The sequence below is a fragment of the Scophthalmus maximus genome, chromosome 8, assembly GCF_022379125.1.
Source record: "Scophthalmus maximus strain ysfricsl-2021 chromosome 8, ASM2237912v1, whole genome shotgun sequence".
NCBI lineage: Eukaryota > Metazoa > Chordata > Actinopteri > Pleuronectiformes > Scophthalmidae > Scophthalmus > Scophthalmus maximus.
In genome coordinates, this window is record NC_061522.1 from 22,094,095 (window position 1) to 22,117,835 (window position 23,741).

General features: G+C 39.9%; 1 protein-coding gene across 2 annotated transcripts; it reads right to left on the bottom strand.

The window, feature by feature from the left end:
• Window position 1: 1 nt before the first annotated feature.
• On the bottom strand, window positions 2–23,741 carry hpgd (15-hydroxyprostaglandin dehydrogenase). 2 transcript variants are annotated; one of them, XM_035637199.2, is made up of 7 exons: window positions 23,450–23,741; window positions 22,624–22,747; window positions 20,642–20,748; window positions 15,706–15,802; window positions 6,964–7,040; window positions 1,146–1,248; window positions 2–538 (listed from the first exon to the last, which is right to left on the bottom strand). In XM_035637199.2, exons 1-7 carry the CDS (start codon window positions 23,540–23,542, stop codon window positions 528–530), a joined length of 612 nt encoding a protein of 203 aa, XP_035493092.2. In that variant the 5' UTR covers window positions 23,543–23,741; the 3' UTR covers window positions 2–527. The 2 variants fall into 2 exon arrangements, with proteins under 2 accessions (XP_035493092.2, XP_035493091.2); XM_035637198.2 differs by having other exon boundaries at window positions 1,085–1,248; window positions 23,450–23,738.

The window sequence follows — 23,741 nt, forward strand, 5'->3', positions numbered from 1 at the left end:
ATTCCAAAGTATCCCACTGGATCTTTTTTTATTTTTTTTATTTTTTTTAAAAATCTATTAAATCAGCTGTTAAATAATAACCGTTACAGATCTTATAAAACGCTCCAAAAACCTACATAATCAGTTGTGTCTGGGTTGGATTGCAATGCTTGAAACCAAAAGACCTGCATCTATAAATTTGGTTTGCCAAAGATTTAAACCTTGACTTGCAGTGTAAAACTGGACTTTCTAATTTTGATCACTATTATCATTTTGTCACATAATTATTAAATCATTTGAATGAATTTAATGATGAATGATTTAACCCCAGCAGCAGGCAGATTTATGTTGTGAATCATTCTCTGGTGTTGCAGTCAGACAAGTTAAAGTTGCACTGTTCCTCCAGCAGCAGCATGGAGTCTGGTGTGTCCAGGCTCAAGCAGACATGGGTTCATAGGTGTGGAAGTGGATTCCCTTGGAGCAGGTGATCTTCATAACTGCTCCGTTCAGGCTGGAGTCTGCCACCAACCTCATCATGCCCTCTGCTATCAGTGAGGGCCTGCACATGAGCACAGAGAGGAAACAGAGCATTAGGATCAGATTTTTTACACACACATTGTTTTAAAAAAAAGTGACATCATGAAAAAGTCAAAGTGAAGTCAACAAATTACATCATGCACAGTTCAAACTCTCTGCATCTTATGATTATAGACAATTATATATATATGATAATAGAAGACATATAAGACATCATTTGATAAGAGACTTGATCTTCATCTTATAATAATAATAATAATAATAATGACCACTATTTATATAGCACTTTTAAAAACACAGTCACAAACTTGTTTAAAAAAAAAAGCAAGATAACAAATCAATACAATGAACAGTTAAAACAATTTAAACAAAAATAAATAATCTAACCACTCAGGAAAGGCTTTCTGGAAGAAAATAGTTTTAAGAAGAAAGATGACAACCTGATTTCCTCGGACAGGTCGTTCCAGAGCTTTAGGACCCTGACTGCAAAGGTTCAGTCCCATTTAGTTTTAAACTGATCTCTAGAAAAGTGAGAGGACCCGAGGATCTCAAGAGTACTTGAACTCACTGTAAAACTCCAAACTTGTCCATACTGCGTTTGAAATCATCCTTGAACTTGACAAACTTGCCCATGTTGTCCTCATGTTCCACCGAGTGCAGCAGAGGAGTGTCGACGAAGGCTGGACACAGGACGTTGATACGAACGCCGTAGTTGCCCTGAGAGGACGCATCCTGCAAGGACACGTGTAGAATGAGTTGCTGTACACTGAGTTTCCTGAAGAAGCTGGTCCTGTGTGTGTGTGTTTACCCCTGGTATAAGCTGTTTGCGCAGTCACCTTATGGGAATTTATCTTCCTTATGTGGACAATAATCAAGTCATCATGAAGTAAATTATAAGGGCCCAAGTACTGAAGGTGCGGTGCCCTTTGTGTCCACCGGAGGGCATCACTTTTCCGTTAGGATTATTATTATTACAGCCTCCTGCTGGCGCCGACCAGCAGGAGACTGGCGACAGCCCTCTTGTTTTTGCAAGGATTATTATTATTATTATTATTCTCTTAGCGCATTGCCCTCGTTTTGCACTGCAAAAATATGATTGTACGCTGCTCAAAATTTGCACATTTGCCAGAAATGGGATATAATTTGCACAAAATTTAACTTTAGCATGGGCGTGGCAAAATGCCTCTACAGCGCCACTTACAAATTTGCTAAAATTGAGACCCTCATTCAGAGTTGTAGTCTTACACGCTTCTCTGCGCTTCTATTGCAACAGTCGCCCCCACAAAACCCCATAGAAACTATTTATGCCCCACGACCACTTCAACTATCTAAACCAAAGGTAAATAAAAGAGGTGTAATTCTCACAAATCTCATAAAGAGCAACACAAAGCCTATAATGAACCTAATAATAGAACAATAAAATGTGGATTATTTAATATTAGGTCACTCCCATCTAAATCTTTGTTAGTGAATGACCTGATAACTGATCAGCATGTTGATTTATTCTGTATGACTGAAACCTGGCTACAGCCGATAGGAATATGTTAGTTTAAATGCATCAACACCTCCCTTTTATAATAATACTCATATTCCTCGTACCACAGGCTGAGGAGGAGGAGTAGCAGCAATCTACCAATCAGACTTATTGCTTAACCCTCGACCTAAACATAGTTTTAACTAATTTGAAAGCCTAACTCTTAGCCTCTTTCACCCAAGCTGGAAATGTCAGTTATTGTAGTCGTTGTATATCGACCACCAGGCCTTTACTCAGAATTTTTATCTGAATTTTCAGACTTTTATCTGAGTTGGTGCTTAGCACAGATAAAGTTATTATAGTGGGTGATTTCAACATTTATGTAGATGTTGCCAACGACAGTCTTAGTTCTGCCTTTAAATCGCTCATAGACTCAATTGGTTTTACTCAACATGTAAACAAACCCACTCACTGTTTTAATCACACCCTCGACCTCGTTCTGACATATGGCATAGACATTGACAATCTAATAGTATTTCCTCAAAACCCTCTGTCCGATCACTACTTAGTTAGATTTGAATTCTCCATTATTAACTTTACTGAATTTGGAGAAAAGTTATATTACAGCAGGTGTCTATCAGAAAACTCTGTTAGTAAATTCAAAGAAAAAGTTCCTTCGTTATTTACTCCACTGCCATGTGTCGATACAGTGCAGGATAGTTATCAAAACTTTACTCCCACACAAATTGATGATGTTGTTGATAGTGCAGCAGCCTCACTACGTTCCACACTTGACACTGTCGCCCCTCTGAAAAAGAAGAACGTCAAACAGAGGAGGATAGCACCATGGTTTAATGCACAGACACGTGCTTTAAAAACAGACATCACGTAGGTTAGAAAGGAAGTGGCGTTCCAATAGTCTAGATGATTCTCATCTAGACTGGAAAAAAAGTTTAATTACATATAAGAAAGCCCTCCGAAATGCCAGAACCAATTATTATTCTTCACTAATAGAGGCAAATAAAACAACCCCAGGTTCCTCTTCAGCACTGTAGCCAGGCTGACAGAGAGTAAAAGCTCTACTGAACAGTCTATTCCTCCAACTCTGAGTAGCAATGATTTCATGAGCTTCTTTACTAATAAGATTATTACCATCACCAGCTTCTTCCCACTAATAGCACAGATACACTGTCCAGTACAGTAGCTTCTGAACCAATAGTATCGCCTAATTTATATTTCGTATGCTTCTCCCCTATAGATCTGGCTGAGCTGACTTCACTTGTCACTTCATCCAAGCCATCAACCTGTCTTTTAGATCCTATTCCATAAAGGCTATTTAAGGATGTATTACCTTTAATTAATAATTCCATATTAGATCAGATCAATTTATCTATATTAACAGGCTATGTACCAAAGGCCTTTAAGGTGGCAGTAGTTAGACCTCTGCTCAAAAAACCGACTCTAGACTCAGATATCTTAGCTAACTGTAGACCCATATCAAACCTCCTGTTTATCTCTAAAATCTTTGAAAAAACTGTTGCTAACCAGTTATGTGACTATTTACACAGGAATAGTCTGCTTGAAGACTTTCAGTCAGGGTTTAGAAAACATCATAGTACAGAAACAGCACTACTGAAGGTTACCAACGACCTTCTCATGGCCTCAGACAGTGGACATTTTCTATTCTCGTCCTTTTAGATCTTAGTGCTGCGTTTGATACCATTGATATCAAAATTCTGTTACAGAGACTAGAACACATTGGGATTAAAGGAACAGCACTAGAATTGTTTAAATCCTACTTATCTGATAGATTTCAGTTTGTTAACGTTAATAACAAATCTTCCATTCATACAAAAGTGAGACATGGAGTACCACAAGGTTCTGTACTGGGACCGATACTTTTCACTTTATATATGCTTCCTTTAGGCAATATTATAAGAGAACACCACATCAATTTCCATTGCTACGCTGATGATACCCAGCTGTATTTATCTATAAAGCCAGATGAAACTAATCAGGAGGACAAACTTCAGGACTGTCTTAAAGACATGAAGGCCTGGATGACTTCTAATTTTTTACTTCTAAATTCAGAAAAAACTTAGGTCATTATACTCGGCCCTAAACACCTCAGAGAAACATTATCTAATTATATAGTTACCTTGAATGGCATTACCTTGGCCTCCAGCTCTACTGTGAGAAACCTTGGAGTTACCTTTGACCAGGGCATGTCCTTTGACTCACATAAAACAAGTCTCTAGGACAGCCTTCTTTCACCTGCACAATATCAAGAACATTAGAAACATCCTATCTCTAAAGGATGCTGAAAAACTAGTCCATGCATTTGTTACTTTTAGACTGGACTACTGTATTCATTACTGCTAGGATGCCCCAATAAGTCTGTGAAAAGCCTCCAGTTAATCCAAAATGCCGCAGCACGAGTTCTGCCCGACCTTTAAATTTGATGGAGATGAACGGAATTTGGTAGGCACGTGGATCATGTCAGGACCTACCAGAAAGCCTCTGGACGCCATTACCTTTGCCCAACAGGAAGTTTGCCATTTTGAATTTAGCCTGCAAATTAGCGCATTTTTGCTTATGTCATTCTTTACCTAAATCCTCCTAGAGGATTAATCACAGCAACTCCATAATTTGGTCCCTGTCATTTAAAGACCCTGAAAAGTTGTATTCCGTGGAACCTCATGGGCATGGCCCTTGTGGCAAAAATGTATGTTTCTTCATGATTGGGGACGTTTTTTCTGACTTACCTTATCCACCTCAAATATAGATGAACGAAATTTGGTAGGCATGTGGATCATATCAGAACCTACAAAAAAGCCTATCGGCGCTATTATGAGGCAGAGGAAGCATTTTGGGGGTGTTCCTCTGCCTTGCAGGTTTACCTTATCCACCTCAAATTGTCTCAAAAGGCAGTACACTTTGATGAAGTGATATTTTCAAATTTGTCAGTTTCGACTGATTCATGGCGGCACATCGAAATTCTCAGCTATGAAACATCAGAATGCCATAACTCAAATCCACATTGTCATATCTTCCCCAAATTTCTCATGCATGATAAAAGTCCGCCCTCAACACATCAGCATGTCAATATTGAGCCATGGTCATAGCGCCAACACTGACAGGGGGACAACAGGAAGTCAGACTTATGTGACAAACAAAGTCCCATTTACATGAAATTTACATGGTGTACTTCACGCATCATGTATGCCAACAGAGGAAGTAATATCTGTGACACATCCTGACTTGCAACACACCTGGGTGTGCATGAGCGAGGGCCTGCATATCGCTGCTTGCAGCTTCAATTAGATTTTAAAGTGATAATGTTTTAAGGTTAGCGTTAGGCAAGTAGTATTTATGGATACGATTAGAATAAGTGTCCAGGATATGAATATAAGTCAATATAATGTCCTTTTTTTCAAGGCACTAAAAGGTTCCTGCAGACCATTATTCATCATTATTCACCATGGTCTAAAGACCAGGGAGATGCACGAACGACTGATGGCTACAACAAGCTGTTCCACTCTAGTTCACCAGGCAGTCGTAGTCTCATCATCTCATCTCATCTCATCTTCAACTGCGGGGGCAGGAGCTCAAGCAGGGGACCCCAAACTTCCCTTTCCCCGGCCACATTAACTGACTGGGTGATGCAGAGGCGTTCCCAGGCCAGTGTGGAGATAAAATCTCTCATCTAGTCCTGGCTCTTCCCTGAGGTCTCCTCCCAGCTGGATGTGCCTGGAACACCCCCCCAGGGAGGCGCCCAGTGGACATCCTTACCAGATGCCCGAACCACCTCAACTGGCTCCTCTCTACGCAAAGGAGCAGTGGCTCTACTCCGAGTTCTCACGGATGAGCTTTCACCCATTCTCTTAGGGAGACGCCAGCCACCTTCATGAGAAGACCAATTTTTAGCTGCTGTACCCATGATCTAGTTCTTTCAGTCGTGTCCCAGCCTTCATGACCATAGGTGAGGGTAGGAACGAAGATTGACCGGTAGATCAAAAGCATTGCCTTCCGGCTCAACACTCTTTTCGTCACTACTCCGATTCTCCGGCCCATCTCATGCTCCATTATCCCCTGAGTTGAGGTCAACAGCGTCACATCCTGTTCACAGCTTGGATGGTACCCCGTTTCCCCCTCCAGAGCTGCCAAACAGTTTTCCAGAAGCACCTTGGTGCCGACTATAAAGTCCTTCTCCATGACTTCTCTGAACTTCTCCCACACCCACTGCTTTGCCTCTGACATGGCAGAGGCTGCAGCCCTTCGGGCCTGTCGGTACCTTGCAGCTGCCTCCTGAGTTCTCTGGGATAACATATCCCTGAAAGACTCCTTCTTCAGTCGGACAGCTTCTCTGACCACCGGTATCAACCCCGTAGTTCAAGGTTTCCCGCCCCTTGAGGCACTTAAGACCTTGAGACCACAGCCCACCACCGCAGCTTCAGCAATGGAAGCTTTGAACATTGCCCACTCAAGTTCATTGCCCCCAACTCCACAGGGATGCCAGAAAAGCCCTGCCAGTGTGAGTTTAATTTTCAATTCAATTCAATTCAGATTTATTTGTATGAAATTCAAAATTCCTCAACAACCAGGTCTGTCCAGAATATTCCCCTACCCCCTGATCCAACTCACCACCAGATGGTGATCAGTTGACTGCTCCGCCACTCTCTTTACCCAAGTGTCCAAAACAATTGGCCTCAGATGAGGCTGTGGTAGTGCAGAATACTATACAACAACAATGAAGCTATATAAATTGAGCAAAACAACAAAAACAGTAAACATGGAAGATATTCAAATTGTGTTGGTGTTAATCAGAAAAGAGATGCGCACTAGCAGCAACGCATATTCATAACACCTGACATTCTCAAATAAATAAAATAAAACGCAGGAGTACCCAACCAATCAGGCTCCTAGTTCCTGGTGTGTGTGTGTGTGTGTGTGTGTGTGTGTGTGTGTCTTACTGCCATAGCTCTAGTGAAGCCAATGATTCCATGTTTAGTGGCAGTGTAGACAGGCTGATGAGGAGAATGGAGGAAGGCTGAAGACAGAAGAAAAAAAACATGTCACCAGCAGCAGAACAAAGACTAGTCAATGACTCATGACTAAGCAGGATTCAACTTGGTCTTTTACATACAATGTGTTTTTCACTGTGAGTTTCTCTACTCATACTGTGGGTTTATGTATGTAGAGTAACGTGATGTTGTTCTTTAACAAGGCACCCATCAGGTCTGCACAAAAAAAAACAACCTAACTACATCTCATCACTTCCCATTTTAACAGCTGATCCAAGTTTAGTGCAAGAGGGCTCAGCTCATATTTTTCACAGTTCTGAGCATCTTACTCTTCAGGTAGAACTTGAAGATTTTTCCAAATTTCTCCATTGTGGGCAAATAAAGGCACAATGGCCTATCTTAGGCTTTACCGTCCCACGTCAAATAGAACTATATCTGAAAATCTTAACAAATGCACAATGCTTTATGGTAATAGATTTAGTTTTAATATAGTCATTTGCTTAATAAATATCAATCTCCCTCATTGCCTTGATACATTCAAAACATGTTACACTTAAAATCTAGATAAAACTAAGAAAAACCTACTTTACATACATTTTCTATTTCAATCACATTCCAAGTGTTTAGTGGACTTGAGATCACACTGCCGCTTTTGATTATTGTCATGGCTGAATAAGGACAAAATCCACAGCAGGTGGGTTGTACCAAATACCCACTAGATGACGAGGCGGCCAATTTAGCCTCCGTGGTTACGTTTTTTAGGATTTTGGAAAAAGATGAATTCCTCCCACAACCCTCCCAAAAATGTAGTGTTGATCCAGTTTCTTCAGGATAAATGAGGGAGAGAGACAATAAATGAATTAAAGTTTGCTTTTATCTTACAACATCTGTTTCATAGCCTAATGGGAACACATACACATCAAGTTACAAAGTTAAGGGCCAAATATGCCGGCTGAACAAAGACTCTGAATCCATTTCAGAAAGAGAGACACACACACATACACACACATTCTTTCCCACAAAAAACAATATGCTTGTAATATGTTTGCCCATGTTTAGACAAGTCTGTGTTTGTTATGGGAATGGCAAGTACATGCACACACAGATACACACAGATTTTATCACAAGTGAGATTGTGAAAGTGAAAAATGATTACCATATGTCCGCTAACCAGAGGCTGAACTGCTCTAGATCTACAAGGTGAAATGTCTGACAGTGATCAGGAACATCCTCACACACACTGTGAACAAACAACGTTGGAATTCCATTAAAACATACTGCAGCTAAATTTTTCACTTAAATGTAGCAGGATGTAGTGAAACCTAACAAGTCCTTTTCTTCTTCATTCTTGATGCCTTGCACAAAGGTCGCCCGAAGTGCATGTTCCTGTGTGATGTGATTGACAATGCCTCTCCACAATCCAATATTACCATATTTGTGTGTTCCATATTGCATAAAGGTGAAAGGCGAAAAGAGATGCAATGCACCGCAGACTCTGTTGAGATCAACGTGTTACTGACAGGCCCCTACTGGATAATAAGGGTCAAGAGTAAGACTGTTTAAACTGCACATGTAACCCTGAAAATTGCCCCTGATGTGTGAATGATTTGACAGAAAAATTAGAAATGCTATATCACTGTTTACATGAATGTAACTTTTACTGTAAAACCCTCTGAGTGACTTAAGTGCTCTATAAATACAGTCCGTTTACCAGTCTGGGGAGCACACCTGCAGTATTAATAGGATAATATTCGCTCTTTTGTAAATGTATTTATATCCAGAAAAATAACTAAGGTATCAAGTGTAGACAGAATGCCAGGAAGACAGGATTCAGGGTCGGTTACATATTACAACAAATCATCTGCATACAATGACAGACGATCTTCGACGCCGTTGCGAAAGACACCTTAAAAACAGTGGGAGGATCGCAATGAAAGGGACAGTGGTTCAATAGCCAGGGCAAATAGAGATGGTTATAAAGGACAGCCCTGCCATGTCCCTTGCTCTAGTGAAAAATAGAGCGGGTGACGTTTGTTTGAACAGTCGCTCGTGGTTATATATATAATAATCTCACCCAGTTTATAAATTTATTTACAAAGCCGAATTTCTTTAATATATACAAATAAGTATCCCCACTCTACCCTGTCAAATGCCTTCTCAGCATCCAATGATATTACAATTTCAGGTGAATTATTTGTTGATGTAAATTATATTTAAAAGAGTACGAATGTTAAATAATAAATGACTTCCTTTAAAAAAACATTCTGTTCCTCAGAAATAATACTAGGCAAAACCTTCTCAAAACAGAGAGCCATAGTCTTGGCAAGTACCTTTACATCAACATTTAGTAAGGACAGAGGTCTATAAGAGCCTCAGTAGGTGGGATCCTTGTCAGGCTTCAAAAGAAGAGATATTGATGCTTGAGTGAGTGTGGGAGGTAGCAAATCATTTTCCAACGATTAATTAAACATATGCAAAAGTAAAGGGGACAATTTAGGACCTGGGGCTTTATTTAACTGCATTGCTTTAATTGAAAGAAGTAATTCTTCCAGGGAGAGTGGAGCATCCAATCGATGGTTAGATTTTCAAGATTAGCCAGAAACTGACAAATCTTAGTGGTATCTGTGGGAAATTCTGATTTGTACAGAGTAAAATGACTTAAATGAGGCATTAATTTCCACAGGGTCTGTGACAGTTATATCAGAAGAAATTTTTACTTGAGGTATGAGAGGATGGAGGATTGCGGTTTCAACTGGTGTGCCAGTAAACAATTTGCTTTATCCCCAGATGCGCACTCTTGATCGAGGCTACTGATAGGCGCAGAAAGTTCTGACAGCCTGGCATTGTTTTTATTGGAATGGGAGGAATATGAAATAATCTGTCATCTGAGAAAATCTCAGAGGACTCCAAGAGAAGTGAATACGATGTAGCCTCAGTTTGGTTGAAAGAGAGAAACTCATCAGTACAATTTAAAATAAATTCACAGAATTTCTGCAAGTAATAAAGAATCACATCTCCAAAGTGGTGGAGTATATTTATGTGTGGATAATGAGGTGATTTGCATTGACTATTTATGGTTAAAATGGGCGTGTACATTTTAAGGCTGATTATAAGGCTGATTCACGTACGCTGCAGACACGTTCCTCTTTGCCTCCACCTTGAATGAATGAGATTCTTTATGTCGCACATTTAAATTAATACTCAAGCAACACAAATTAAATACATGTTGGTAAAGGAGTAGAAAGATTTAGTGAACCTTCAGATCGGACAGATTTTCTTAAGTTCTGCCACTGTACGCTCTGTCCAACTGACAGTTGACAGCCGCAGCAACACGTTGCCACTCGCACTGCTTCTTTTTATTAGTGATCCCGCAGCTGTGGCAACAAATAACGCTGTTTTCCAGGCATCCACCTCCCTAGAGTCGTGTCTATGTAAGTGTCTGAGAAGTGACGTTTCTTTTCTTTTTTCTCACCTGTCGGAACGAAAGAACGATTGGATGCCAGGGTCATTAATATACGGATCAGCATTCATGAGGTGATTTGCATTGACTATTTATGGTTAAAATGGGCGTTTACAGGGCAGGATATAAGGCTGATTCACATATGCATACTTGTAGGTGATCTGTGATTTATAAAGGGAGAATTGCGCACTGGTGTGCGTATACACGGTTTTATAAGTCTGAATGTTTTTCGGCATATGCCATTTTTTGCTTTTTGGTGCACATACACTTTTAGTAAGGATCCTACGCACAGTTTTATAAATGAGACCCCTGAACTAAACCTAAGAGATGCTCCCACAGAGTCAAAAAATAGCATTAAGGCTCAATTAATAGTGAAATACCCCGCATGGGTTGACCTAATTGTAATAGTATGTGAATTAAGTTTGTTTATGAACTAGGCCTAATTTAATTTCTTTAAAGGAAATATAAACATTCTACTCATTATAGCTTAACTTATATTATAAAAATAATATTATGCCGAAATACAGCATTATCACACCTCAAAAAGAGAAAAAAAGAGACAAATGGGACAAATCCCAAGTCAACAAATAAATAATCTGAATGAACATCAGATGTGAACAATATGCAAATGTGAGATGTGAGAGAGGTATGATCATGGTAAGCTGCCATCTAGAAACAACACCCAATGTTCATCTTCTTGACGTAGGCTTTGTCCTTCTCTGCTGAGACAAAGTCTTTTTCCACACTTCCATAGTTGATCCGCAGTTGGGCCGGGTAGAATAGACCATAGCGGACCCCCTCAGCGCCCCGCAGCTGTCCTAATAGCTGTTTCCCGGACCCGGGCTACCTTCAGTATTGTCGGGGAAAATGGAAATCCTCACGTCTCCTGCATTAATCCGCACACAAACATCTGCACAGTCAATGTAGTATTGGAACCTGGCAATAATGGGAGGAGGTCGCTCACCGGGTCTCGGCCTCAGTTGGGCAGATCTGTGTGCCCGGTGTAGGAGCGGCTCTTTATCCAGCTTTAGCGTGTTCTTTAACAGGGCGGCAATAGCAGTAGTGTTTACAACTGTGTCCTCCGAAACACCAAGTATTCTTAGGTTGTTGCGACGTGATCTGGATTGAAGTTCTTCACATTTATTTTCCAACTTGGAATACTCTGTATTTAAACGTTCAAACTTGCACTTTAGTTCAACAAAATCAGATTTTTTACAAAAAAGCGTTGTAAATAATAGTTTGAATCGAAATCTGCGGGAGCCTCTAAACACACGTTCTACTCCATTGATTGCTCAGTAGCACCCACCGACCTTCTTAGGGAAACAGAGACATCTATCTAATCTGTATTAAGATGGAGGAAATTTTGAGATATCCAATTAGTAACAGCAGCTAGATAGTCATGATGGATGGAGATCACAGCCGTGATGTTTCTTGGTGAGGAGCGAGCGACAAAGAGTGGCAGCAGTACAATGAGGAATTGTTTCTGTGCAGTCATACCTAACAGCCCTTCTCTTCCAACTACACAAGGAAGAGAGGGGCTGTTTTCATTAAAGCTACAGTGTGTAATATTTAGAAGAATGTCTTCACAGAAATTGAATATATTGTTCATAATTGTATGTTCATATATGTATAATCACATGCAACAAAAAAAATATGTTTTTTCTTTAACTTTGAATGAGTTAAATATAGTAACATTAGGGGGACCCGACCTCCGTGTAAATTGCCATGTTTGCTGCGTTGTGTTGTGCTGTGTTCCGTCTCCACTGCGACTAGGGAGGCCGGAAAAAAATCAACAACATGACTTCCTGGGTCCGAGTTCCGAGGTATAATGGAACGTAGCAGTAAATGCGGTTGCAGATAACGGTCCAGAATATGTTGCATTCTCGTTGAATTTCCAGCGCTGCGGAACCGGAAATAGAATTGGCGGTGCGCCACCATAAAGTGTCCCCTGTCGGATGCTCAGTTGGTTACGGTTTGCAACTTTACCACCAGATGCCACCAGAAAAGTAAAAACATAAATAGATACCGGGCCTTTAAAGTAGTTGGGAAGTAGAAAATTTAAAGTTTGAGGCATGTGCTATCAACTAGAACTTAAATGTCACTGTAGTTTCAGGGTCTCTGCAAGCTCATGTCATACAGTACAGAACACTTTTTTTGCTAATACCTAGGGTGTATTTATAAAAATTAGTACAGCTGCATTTTATAGAGATTTTCGTCTTCGTCAAATAAAGACTTTGATATTCTTTACTCTCTAATTTGATACTGTTTAAATGCTATGTAACAGCTCACTTATCTACTCAACTAGAATTTGAGGCTAATCAACTGCAACTTAGGGGACAATAGTGACAATTCCAGTATTCCCCCTAATATTTATCATTATAGAGCTCATTAAGGTGCTAGCAATCAAAGCAAAAGGGGCTATGTTCTTCATAAGGATCTCATTAAGCTGGTACGTACACTCACCAAGCATTATATAAGGAACAGCTGTACACCCGTTTATTCATGCAATCAGCCAATCATGTGGCACTCATGCAATGTATAAAGACATGCAGTTACAGGTCAGGAAAACTGTACACATGGATACTATAAAGTGTAGCCAGTTCACATGGTGAAGCTGCAAGTGGTAAGGTCACAGCATGAATCCATGGAGTCAACTGAGGCTGTTTGAGAGCAAGGATAGTAAATACCAAGTATTAGTGTGGTTTTCTCGGTAAAGTACTCAGTGATTGTATAATGCAGTTTGGTCCCTCCTCTGAGTTTTTACAGGGTCTGTGTTTGAGTTTAGAAAAAGATTAATGCAAGTCTGGCTCTGTACATACTGGTCCATCAAAAGAATGTAAAAACGAACTGGAATTACCTTGTTAATCGTGGGTGTGTGTGTGTAGAAAAATGAGGTAGAGATTCAGTAGTTTCGGTTGTAGTGGACATCTGCCAAACTGTCATGGCTGATTTTTGTCTTATGTGTTTCACACATAACACACATAAGGGAGAGAGGTGCTGTTTTCATTAAAGTAGTTGGGAAGTAGAAAGTTTAAAGCCTGAGGCATGTGCTATCAACTATAAATGAAATGTCACTGTAGTATCAGGGTCTCTGCAAACACTGTCATAGGTTTGCTGATACCAAGGGTGTATTTATCAAAGTTACTACAGCTGCATTTTATAGAGATTTTCGTCTTTGTCAATTAAAGACTGTCAGAAAGTAATAATACATTTTCCTTCTAACCTTCCAACAAGCCATGCTTTTCCCCTACAGATTGAATCAAAATTCCAGAGAACCATTAATAATGACATCTTGTAATACAGTGGAGATCCCACCATCCCATTACTACAATGTATGTTTGTGTTGTCCAGAAGACGAGCATCAACAACATCCACAAGTAGAGAAAGACACAGAAGGTCATCGCTGAGTGGGATGGCTGTTTTTGTATGACCTGAGGGTTGTATCAAAGCATTTTCATGGAAAGTTGACTGGAAGGGCAAAGGAAAGTTGCAAAAGCAACTGGGATGACAGCAGCCTTGAGAAGATTGTCAAACAAAGCTGATTCAAGAAATTGGGAGAGCTTCACAACGAATGGACTGAGGCTGGAGTTACTGCATCAAAAGCCACCGAGCACAGACGTCTTCAGGAAATGGGCTGCAACTGTTGCATTCCATGTATCAATCCACTCCTGAACAAGACTTTAGAGACTTTAGAAGCGTCTGACCGGGGCTAAGGAGAAAAAGAACTGGACCGTTGCTCAGTGGTCTAACATCCTCTTTTCTGGTGACAGTAAATTTTGCATTTCATTTTATCATCAAGGTCTGTGGGTCTGGAGGAAAAGTAAAGGGGCAAAAAAATCTAAATTGCTTGAAGCTGGACTTCAAGCAACATGTGACATTTCTGCAGTCTATGATGATTTGGGGTGTCATTTCATCTACTGGTGTTGACTCACTGTGACTTATTAGGGTCTAAAGTCCACGCAGCCATCTGCCAGGAGATTTTAGAGCACTTCATGATTCCGTCTGACAAGCTTTATGAAAATGAAGATTTCCTTTTTCCAGCAGGACCTAGTACCTGCCCACAGTGCAAAAATTCTAGTCTAACTGGTTTGCTGACCATGCTATTACTGTGCTTGTTTGTCCAGTCAACTCTTTAAACCCTATAGAGAGTCTATGGGGGTCTTGTCAAGAAGAAGATGAGAAACACCTGACCCAACAATAGAAACGAGCTGAAGGTCACTATCAAAGCAACCTGGGTTTCAATAATGCCTCAGCAGTGCCACAGGCTAATCACCCAAATGCCACAACCATATTGATAATTAATTCTGAAGGAACCTCAACCGTGTATTGTGTGCATTAATGAACTTACTTTTCAGAAGTTGAAATTTCTGTATTGTAAATCCCTTTTGAATGATCTTAGGGGAATATTTCATTATTTCTATGAATATATTAAAGTTAAATAAAAAATTTTTTTTTTGAGATGCATATATATATATATATATATATATTACTGTTCTGTACAGAGCGCTGTTCAACCATCATTCCAACACACCATTCATACATTGAATTGACAGCCTCCAGGCGCAATTTAGGCATGTAATGTGAGGAACAGTTGCAGTATAGACCCAACATATCATAAATACACTGAGATACAGAGAAAGCAGTGTGTGCCAACAGAAGTAATGGGTTCCACATTACACCTGTTTGCTTTCAGTCCAGCAAAATCAAATTCTGTCTTTCAAACAAGCCAAAGTTTTCCTTCTACAGCCCAAACTAACACAGGCTTAACTGACATGATGATCCCATCAAGACCTGGCACCAAATTAGATTATGCACATGTGCTATGAAAACACTTGAACAAGTCTTTTTCTTTCTTTAAAAAAAATAATTAGTCAGTATAAAATCTCCCTGTAAATGTATAACATATGACTTCTTGATCCATGCTGCAGCCATGTCACGAACAAACAAACGCATCACTGGTACATTTGATTTGTGCATTGATCTCACCTTCATTTCGAACCAAAGTGCAACAGGAAATGTTTTAGGTTCAAATGTATTCACATGCAAATTTTTATTCAATTATCAAATATCTGGAAAACACAACAAACTTTGGCTCCCATGTTTTTCTTTTAGTTTGAACAATGTTTAGGTCATCATTTTTATCAATGCAAAATCTCTGTCAGTCAAGGTTAATAACATGTAAAATTGAGTCTGTAAATGTGTGCACGTGTAAATGGGTGTGTTTATGTTACCTGCCATAGAGGATACATTAATAACGGTGCCTCCTTCCTTGCCATACTCTTTACTCATGTGGTCCAGTGCCAAGTAGGTCCCCTTTATTACAGATGTCTACAAAGATAAAGAGACAACATGGTCACAGCTGCAAGTAGAGCACATAAAGCAGGAACTGAAACTGTAAGCAAACAAGAGTGGCACTCAGTAGTGCACATACCAAATTTCTCTACATTTCAACTGGCTGATTCAGGGATTTCTATTGGGTCCGCACCAAATTGCACACACTCATGCACTCCTGTAAATTTGCATTCAGGTCCATATATTATTCCCTGGGCAATTGTTGAAAATATCATAAAACATCTTGCAATGTTAAAGAAAGTGATAAAAACATTCCTGTCCCGTTGTGCAGCTCCATCCCAATTTAATGGGTTCTTTCTTGGACCACGTCCCATCCTTCTACAAAGTTTAATGGAAATCAATGCAGTGTTTTTTGCATAATCCTGCTAACAAACAAACAAACAAACCTAACAAACCTCCTTGGTGGAGGACATTTAATGATGGCTGCGGCAAAATAAATAACTTAATTTTGAAACTATCATCGTTACATCAATAACTGCCAATCATCCTGCAGGGATCACAAATATCAACAAACATTTTATGGCCAGTAGTTTTAAAATCCTGCTCTGACCAACATTGTTCTTATAGTCCCTTAATAACAGCAGGTAAAAAACATTAGTGGTTACCACAAAGTTTACTACAGCAGAGTTACATGGTGCAGTGTGCTACAGGTTTATAACATCCTAATATTTTTGCAATTTCTATCGCAATAAGTAGCTGTGGGCAGAAGATCATCTCTAATTTTTTGCCTCTTGACAGCACAGCATTTCATGGAGAGGAGAGACGGTACGCATCAGATTCTAAATATTAAAAAAACAAAAAACAGATGAAACATAAGATAGAGCCCTGAGGGAGGCTTGATGTTTGAGGTTTGAAGATGAGGAATTTCCGCCTCTGAAAAAGCAAAAGACCTAAAACACACAGACAGATTAGGTAACAGTTTAAGGGTGCCAGTGCAATCTAAAAATATATTATTTCAGTCTCAACTTGTAGATGTAGCATGACAGACAATTTATCTTTTACCAACATTTAACTCTATAGAGATTGAAGATGTATAAATAAATGCATATTAAACTAATGGGAATAATGGAAGTAGTTTTACATTTTTAGTTAAACTGATACTGATACCTCTCCAATTCTATTATTTGTGACTATTTAAAACTTTAAATCCATTATTTGACATTTCATACAGTCCGTTGTGTGGTTGTTGTGTTTCCAGCTGGTAGACATGTGACAGAGGACAGACTTCAGTCGTGACGAATGATTTTGTTGAAAGACAGTACAACTTGTGTTTGGGGAAGATGTGCTCTTTACAAAAAAAAACTGAAAAACTCCTTGACAATGTCAATCAAACTGAATTTCCATCAGCTCAGTACCCTGATCCACAGTGTTACCTTCCATTAACCATTTATCAGTGACATCAGTCTGCATTAAGGAAAAATATTTTTTTGCCCTGGCAGCAGAACCTTCCTACAGGTCTATCTGTAGCGTGCAGACTTCCTAAAATACACATCCATGTGATTACATTTATATTCTCTTGTCAGACAGGTTGTTTGCTCTTAAAAATTAATGTGTTTTTTGTCCTTTTCTGCCATTGACCTAAATACTATTTATAATATGGCTTGGCTTGATGTTTATATTTACTTCAAGATGTGTATCCATAGCCAGCTAATCAACATTTTATATTTAATATGTAATTAATAGTCAATGTCATTCCATTGCTCATCATCCCCATATACTGTGGACTGGTCGTTTCATTTGGTGCAAGTCAATAGCCGTGTCCATTCGGGAGCCACATCCTGCGGAGGACTCTGTACTTTCTGCAGCTCAGCTGTCTGCATAGCTAGCTTGTTAGCTTTTTCACCAGTGCATAATGAATCCTGGGATTGGTTAGCCCAAGGAGGATTCCCTGGATCCTTTGTCCCTCGAAATTGGATAGATGCATTTCTCGGAGTCTTTGAAATGGGACAGCCAAGTTCCACCCCTGTGACACCATCAGACTTCAAATCAAGTTTACTGTCTGTAATGTTTTTTGTGTGTGCTTTATGGTCAGTTTTTTCTCTCTCTTTATATCATTTATCTCTCTGTTTAATCAAATATTTTCATAAAAAGCCCTTCTAGGGACGGGTGTTGCAAATTAGCATCTGCTATAAACACTGTGATACTTGCATCGGACAACTGTTTTAATTTTGTCTATATATTCTGTATGGGTCCCTATCTAATAAACCTTGAATTAATAGATAACAAATAAATGCAGCCTCTGAAGGATATGGCCCTGAACTCTGCAAAAATGAAGCCAAAATATCTCAAATACGGGTGCTGCTATCTAGCGCTGGTGCATAGGGACATAGGGATGACCCCCAGCATCCTAGTACTTAACGTTAGCGGGACATCGAAGACAAGTTTTTTTCTGTTCAATTCACACTTTTAACACCTCACTGGAGCTACAAGAAGTATAGAGTGGCCATTTGTATGATTCAGCAATAACTGAAAGGCATGAGTTTGTAGGCATGATATTACACTATACATCATTAGTAGATTGGAGCACGTGTAGGTTAGGTTCAGTGTGCAAGGTTTAGTAGCATCTAGAGGTTAAGGTGTAGATTGCACCATGAAGGATTTCAGTAATTTTGGGTCATGTGCTGTTGTTCACTTGTTTTGTCTTTATTGCATCTCTGTTGTCATTACTGTTCATAATTGATAGCACTGATATATGCAGGGCAACTGCCTGTATCTCCCCATTGAATCACATTCCAAAGACACTGTAAGACAGGTACTGTGGTTGAAAAGCTGAAGAACTATGTCAACTCAAGAGAACTTGTTGAGTTGAGAGTCATGGGGTTGCAAGTGTACACTGGGAGATTGGACGTGTTTATCCACTGCGGAAGATTGAACTGCCTGTTTTGCAGGAATGCAGTAGTAGGGCCTTGGGGTTTGGTGTCATGGATGGTTGTTGGGAAGGCCTGATGACGCAATGGAGTAGTCTGAACCGCCCGGAGAGGGGATGTAGCACTCTCAGAGGGCTGAGCTGGGGTCTTTTGGGGATAATGCAGCCTCCAGTTTGACAGTGGAAGTGCTTGTTGGCTAACAGTGTCAGTGCCGCTAGAACTGGTTACAGAAGTCATATCACGAGCTTCAACAGGGGCATGCAATGTTATTTCAGTACATTTTCAGTTTTACCACTGAAACCCAGAGGCCTTCAGACTAAACAGAGTGTACTTCTTATGCAAATCAATCCCTGTTTTATCTTAATACTGGGTCATTAAATGGCGTTCACATTTTATCAGAGAACACAATTTTTCTTCTGGACAAAAACTCAGTTTATATGTGTTCATGCAATATATTGTGACAAGCAAAAAAAAATATATTTCCTGTTATCATAATATGATGTCTACATGAATAAGCTTTTTTAAATTTGAATTCATGTGTTGGTTATTTGCATTCGAAATCGCAGCTCATTTTGGGATTAATGAAATTTTATATGGGATTTTTGATTAGTATGTCTCAATATGCTCCTGTCTTTTAAATCCTGATGAAGAAATTAAAAAGAAAACATTTGTTTCTCAGTTGTCTGTCACTGGTGTTAATGCAGTTGTCAAAAGCAGGGGTGTGTGATATGACCTAAAACTCATGTTACAGTATTACAAAATTTGAAGGGTATACAAAATAAAATTTAAAAAAAGATCCACTCAAAACATAAATCTACCATGTTTTCACCGCACTGGGCAAGATAATATCATTAAAAAAACAAAAACAAATGAATGACAAAAATATTTGATGTGTTCATGGGTTCATAAAAACAAGCTGGTTTTAACCTGGATTTAAAACAAAGAATATTTGTTTACTCTTCAAAGTTTTTCACTTCCAAAATAAAATTGCCAAATCATTTGTGATCTAAAAATGACATGACACAAAAAATAATTTATCTCTGAAGAAACCGAAAGCTGACACGACAGCTTACATCTTAACCCTCTTAAAAACACCCTGAGGCCAAACCCTGGTCTCTAAATTACACAATTTGAGTTCATGCAGAGCTGAAAAATAGTATCAAAAGTCCTACACACACATGATAAACTGCTAACAGTGCAAACAGTCAGTTTTTCAGTTAGAAAAGTTCTTAAGCAATAACAAACTACTGAATTAAACAGTTTTTACAGCTTCCTTGCTGGAAATGAAAACTATAGTATTGGTGCTCCCACCTCTGTTTGGATGAGAGAATCATAGGAGAGAACAGATCTGAAGTTCTTTTAACAAAATGAAAGAAGATGTCATGCATGTTAGCAAAGCTATAGCAAATGCAAAGTTATGTAGGTCAAAGAGGTGGTTTCCTGGAGGAAAGCAACTGCAGCACCTGACTGCAGCTGCTCTGCAATGAGAGGTTTTACTGCCATGTATGCATTCTGGTTAGAAATGTTGTCCAACTTTTGCTGGTGCTGTAGAGCCTCAACCCCAGCAAAAGTTGGACAACATTTCTAACCATCATGCATTGCATTCACTCAGTCTTGCTCAGCTCTGCATTAAGTAGAACACAACTAGAGTAGGGATTCATATTTGTAACTGTCACACAGTGTTGGAACATCAGGCACTAGGATCTAAATGTTATTTTCTGTTTTGTATCTGTACACACATGTTCACAAAATTACATTTTTTTTAGTGTGTCTCTATGTAAGAATCACCATTGATATCATTTGTTCACACAGACTATTTTTTTCTCGCAAATAACAAATGGTTATTTACAACTACCAACTTTATTATTTGTGATTATTTTTGACTTCACAACCACGACATCTATATAAATTAAGTTGACTTGATTCGTCTTTATTACTGGCACCTTACCAGGTTTACTTGTATAGTCTTCTCCCAGTTCTTTTCATTGTTGATGCCGGCATTGTTGATGACGATGTCCAGGCGACCAAACTGATCCACGGTGCACTGGAAGGCATCTAACCACACAAACAAAAAGCCATCTGTGAAAAACTTCAGACACTGTCACAAGATCTCATGAGAGCGGAAAACCAGGATTCTTAGCTTCATCCCACTTGCTGAAAACCCCAGACCAGAACTGAAGAGCTTCTTCACCACTTTTATACAATGAATTGATCATGACTGACTGTGGAAAGAAGGACGTAGTTATTAGCACACAGTGTCTGCCAGCGTTAGTCCCATCACATTAGCGACATTAACTGGCATGAACTGCCGAAGTTCAGCTTTGGACTGTGTGACACTGCCCCTGACATTATCAGGAAGCATCATCGGCTCAGACATCATCCCAAACATACAAACTTGTCTCTGTGGCCGTTTCTATGCGCAGGCGTCAGTCATGATGACTTCACAAGCATTATGATTTCAGGTTGTATGCAGAAAGCGAAAAGAGACATTGGCTCACATTTGGTCCGATACTCAATTGGTGATACTAATGTGAAAACCTTGAAACCGTGGTAATTGCGTAGATCTCGAGCTGTCAGGTTGAAGATGTGAGTGCAGTGTCCACGTTTTAGAATTTGTAGCTTCTGTGCAGCACCATCCATATTTTTAGCATACTCCACTGTTGTGGCTACATTTCCTTCAAAGTTTTCCCTACATATTGTATAAATCTGGACGGACGTAGATGTAAACTGCAGCCTGGCTGGTTGGAGGCATAATTCTAGTTTCATTGTGGCAATCAACGCATAAAACATAATCTCTTTGTTTGTTCTATGTTTCATAGAATGTTGGCAGAGGAGGACTATATATATCAATTGCACCGCACCGATGCACATCTCACTAGAAATTCTTCCTGAAACACTGACTGAGATGTCTTTTTGTTTCCTTATTTATGAGGCCAAACTGACTTAAGACACAGACAGTCAACTCAGACAATGTGAAGGAGATAGGCATTGTGCTCTGAAAGAATGAGCCTCCACCTCGTTTTTTTTATCTCTCCATGTAGGCAGACAGACGTGACTGGAGAAACAGCTGGGGGGAGAAATGTGAGGTGGTAAAACCTATGTGTCATCACCTGCAGCATTCCATACCTGGACACCCCACAATTAGAAACAAACATAGTGACTTTTAACACGTGTGTGTGTGTGTGTGTGTGCGTGTGTGTGTTTGTCCAAATCAACAGCAGTGCTATCACACACTTAGGAGCAACACCAAACAGCATTCCACAGCCACTAGCCTGCAGGGATTTACTTTTTCAATGCCAGACAATGAAACCTTGTTCCTCTCCCTTTCTCTCTCTCTCTCACAAGACACACTCATTCAGATTACACACACTTCTAGCCCTGCCTTCTCTTCTTCGCTCTCTCTCACACACACACACACACACCAGTAGCAAATCTGCGGGACAGGGGAGGATAAGTGAAGAGAGCAGTAGTACAGGGCATTATACTGTACATGTTGTGTGGTAAAAACGCATCTTTGGTTACATTGGGGAACCTGTTTGTAACTTTGACAAGTGTCAAAGATCATCAGCTGCAGTCTGCCTGACTGAACCTGCTGCTCTTTCACACCGTCTGACTGCAGCTGTCAACTCATAGAGCCTCTCCAGGAAAAGAAAGTTCTAACACCTGCTAAAAATAGTCCTTGGGTTTTTGCTTTTTTAATTCACCTCATTCATCAAAAGGAAGCTTAAAGGGATTGGGCACAGTCATATTCTTTAGTCTGCCTAAGGAGTCATAATAACTGCCTGGGCAGCTGCCAGCAGATCAACAAACTGGGTGTGTTCCAGGCTTATCACCAAAGTTCTCATATCGTGTCACTTGAGAAGCGATAGGCGATGTATAAGGCACCGTTGTCATTTATCTCTCTTATAACAGTCCCACAGCTACTAATACCTCTCAGTGCATCTCCATCAGAGACGTCACACAGAATAAAGGTGCAGTTGCCTTCTCCAAACTCTGTATCCAGCTGTGTCTTGCACTCTTCACCACAGGTCTTGTTCAGGTCGACCACAGCCACCTGAAGGACAAAGTTATGCTTGTCAGTCCACACTTTAAAAGTTCACCTGCAAAGTCACACCGGTGCTAAAGTTTGTCTATCTCTGCAGTAACTCTGCAGTGCTACATGACTGTGGAGTGCACTGCTTATGCATATCACCCGCTGCTGTGGTTAGACGATTGTGGTTATTGACATCAATGTTTTTAACGATAAGGAACAAACACACACACAGGGGTGATGACATGTTCACGATGGTGCTGGGCCACAATTAGCCTCATTTCACAGAATGTGAGGTAAGTTCCTCAGAAGCTAATTTCTTTCTTTTTTCTCTTTTAATAGCCTTTTTGCTTTTCCTTTGAAATGCACCATTTATTTCTATATACATTACTACAGTTTGAAAATAAATAAATAATAATAATAATAATAATAATGTAAGTCAAAACAATCACATCAAAGCAGCCTAAAGCAGTGCTGGTGTAAAGTCAGTGCATTTAACTGAGCTGCAGACAGTTCCAGTACACTGGAAGGCGTTTTAGTAAAGTTAAAACAGTCAAGTTGTTCAAGAGCTGAGCCAAGCTCTTAATGCGGAACATGATTCGAACAAACAGCGTTGAAGTGACAGCGCCTTTCGTTAAGTTGAGCCTTTTAATGGAGACATTTGTAAAGTCAGAGAAGAGAAATGTGAAGGTACAGTATTAGTGAATGTGGACTTTGGGTACTGACCTTGGCCAAGTTCTGCAGTAGTGACTGTACCACGGCTCTCCCGATGCCCTGGGCCCCCCCGGTCACCAGAGCCACCTTCCCCTGAAGAGACATGATCCCAGCACTGCAGCTGCAAACCCCCTGACACTTTATCTTCCTCCTTCTCTGTCTGTCACACTTCACCCCTCTTGCTGCCTTCTTTCTCTGTGTCCCTCCCCCTCTCTCTCTCTGTGTGTGTCTTCTTGTTCAGACGTCTGGGTGTGTATGAACCTATCTGCTCGCTGTAACACAATCACAGGCTTTCTAACCCCTA

Bases quoted from the DNA above. Each gene is read 5' to 3' on its own strand.
- hpgd (XM_035637198.2), bottom strand. From the start codon at position 23,542: ATGTCTCTTCAGGGGAAGGTGGCTCTGGTGACCGGGGGGGCCCAGGGC. The intron at 7,041-15,705 runs GTAACATAAACA...TTCTGTCTTCAG, and splicing joins TAATGTATCCTCTATGGCAG to CCTTCCTCCATTCTCCTCAT. The intron at 539-1,084 runs GTGAGTTCAAGT...GCTCATGTGCAG, and splicing joins GACAAGTTTGGAGTTTTACA to GCCCTCACTGATAGCAGAGG.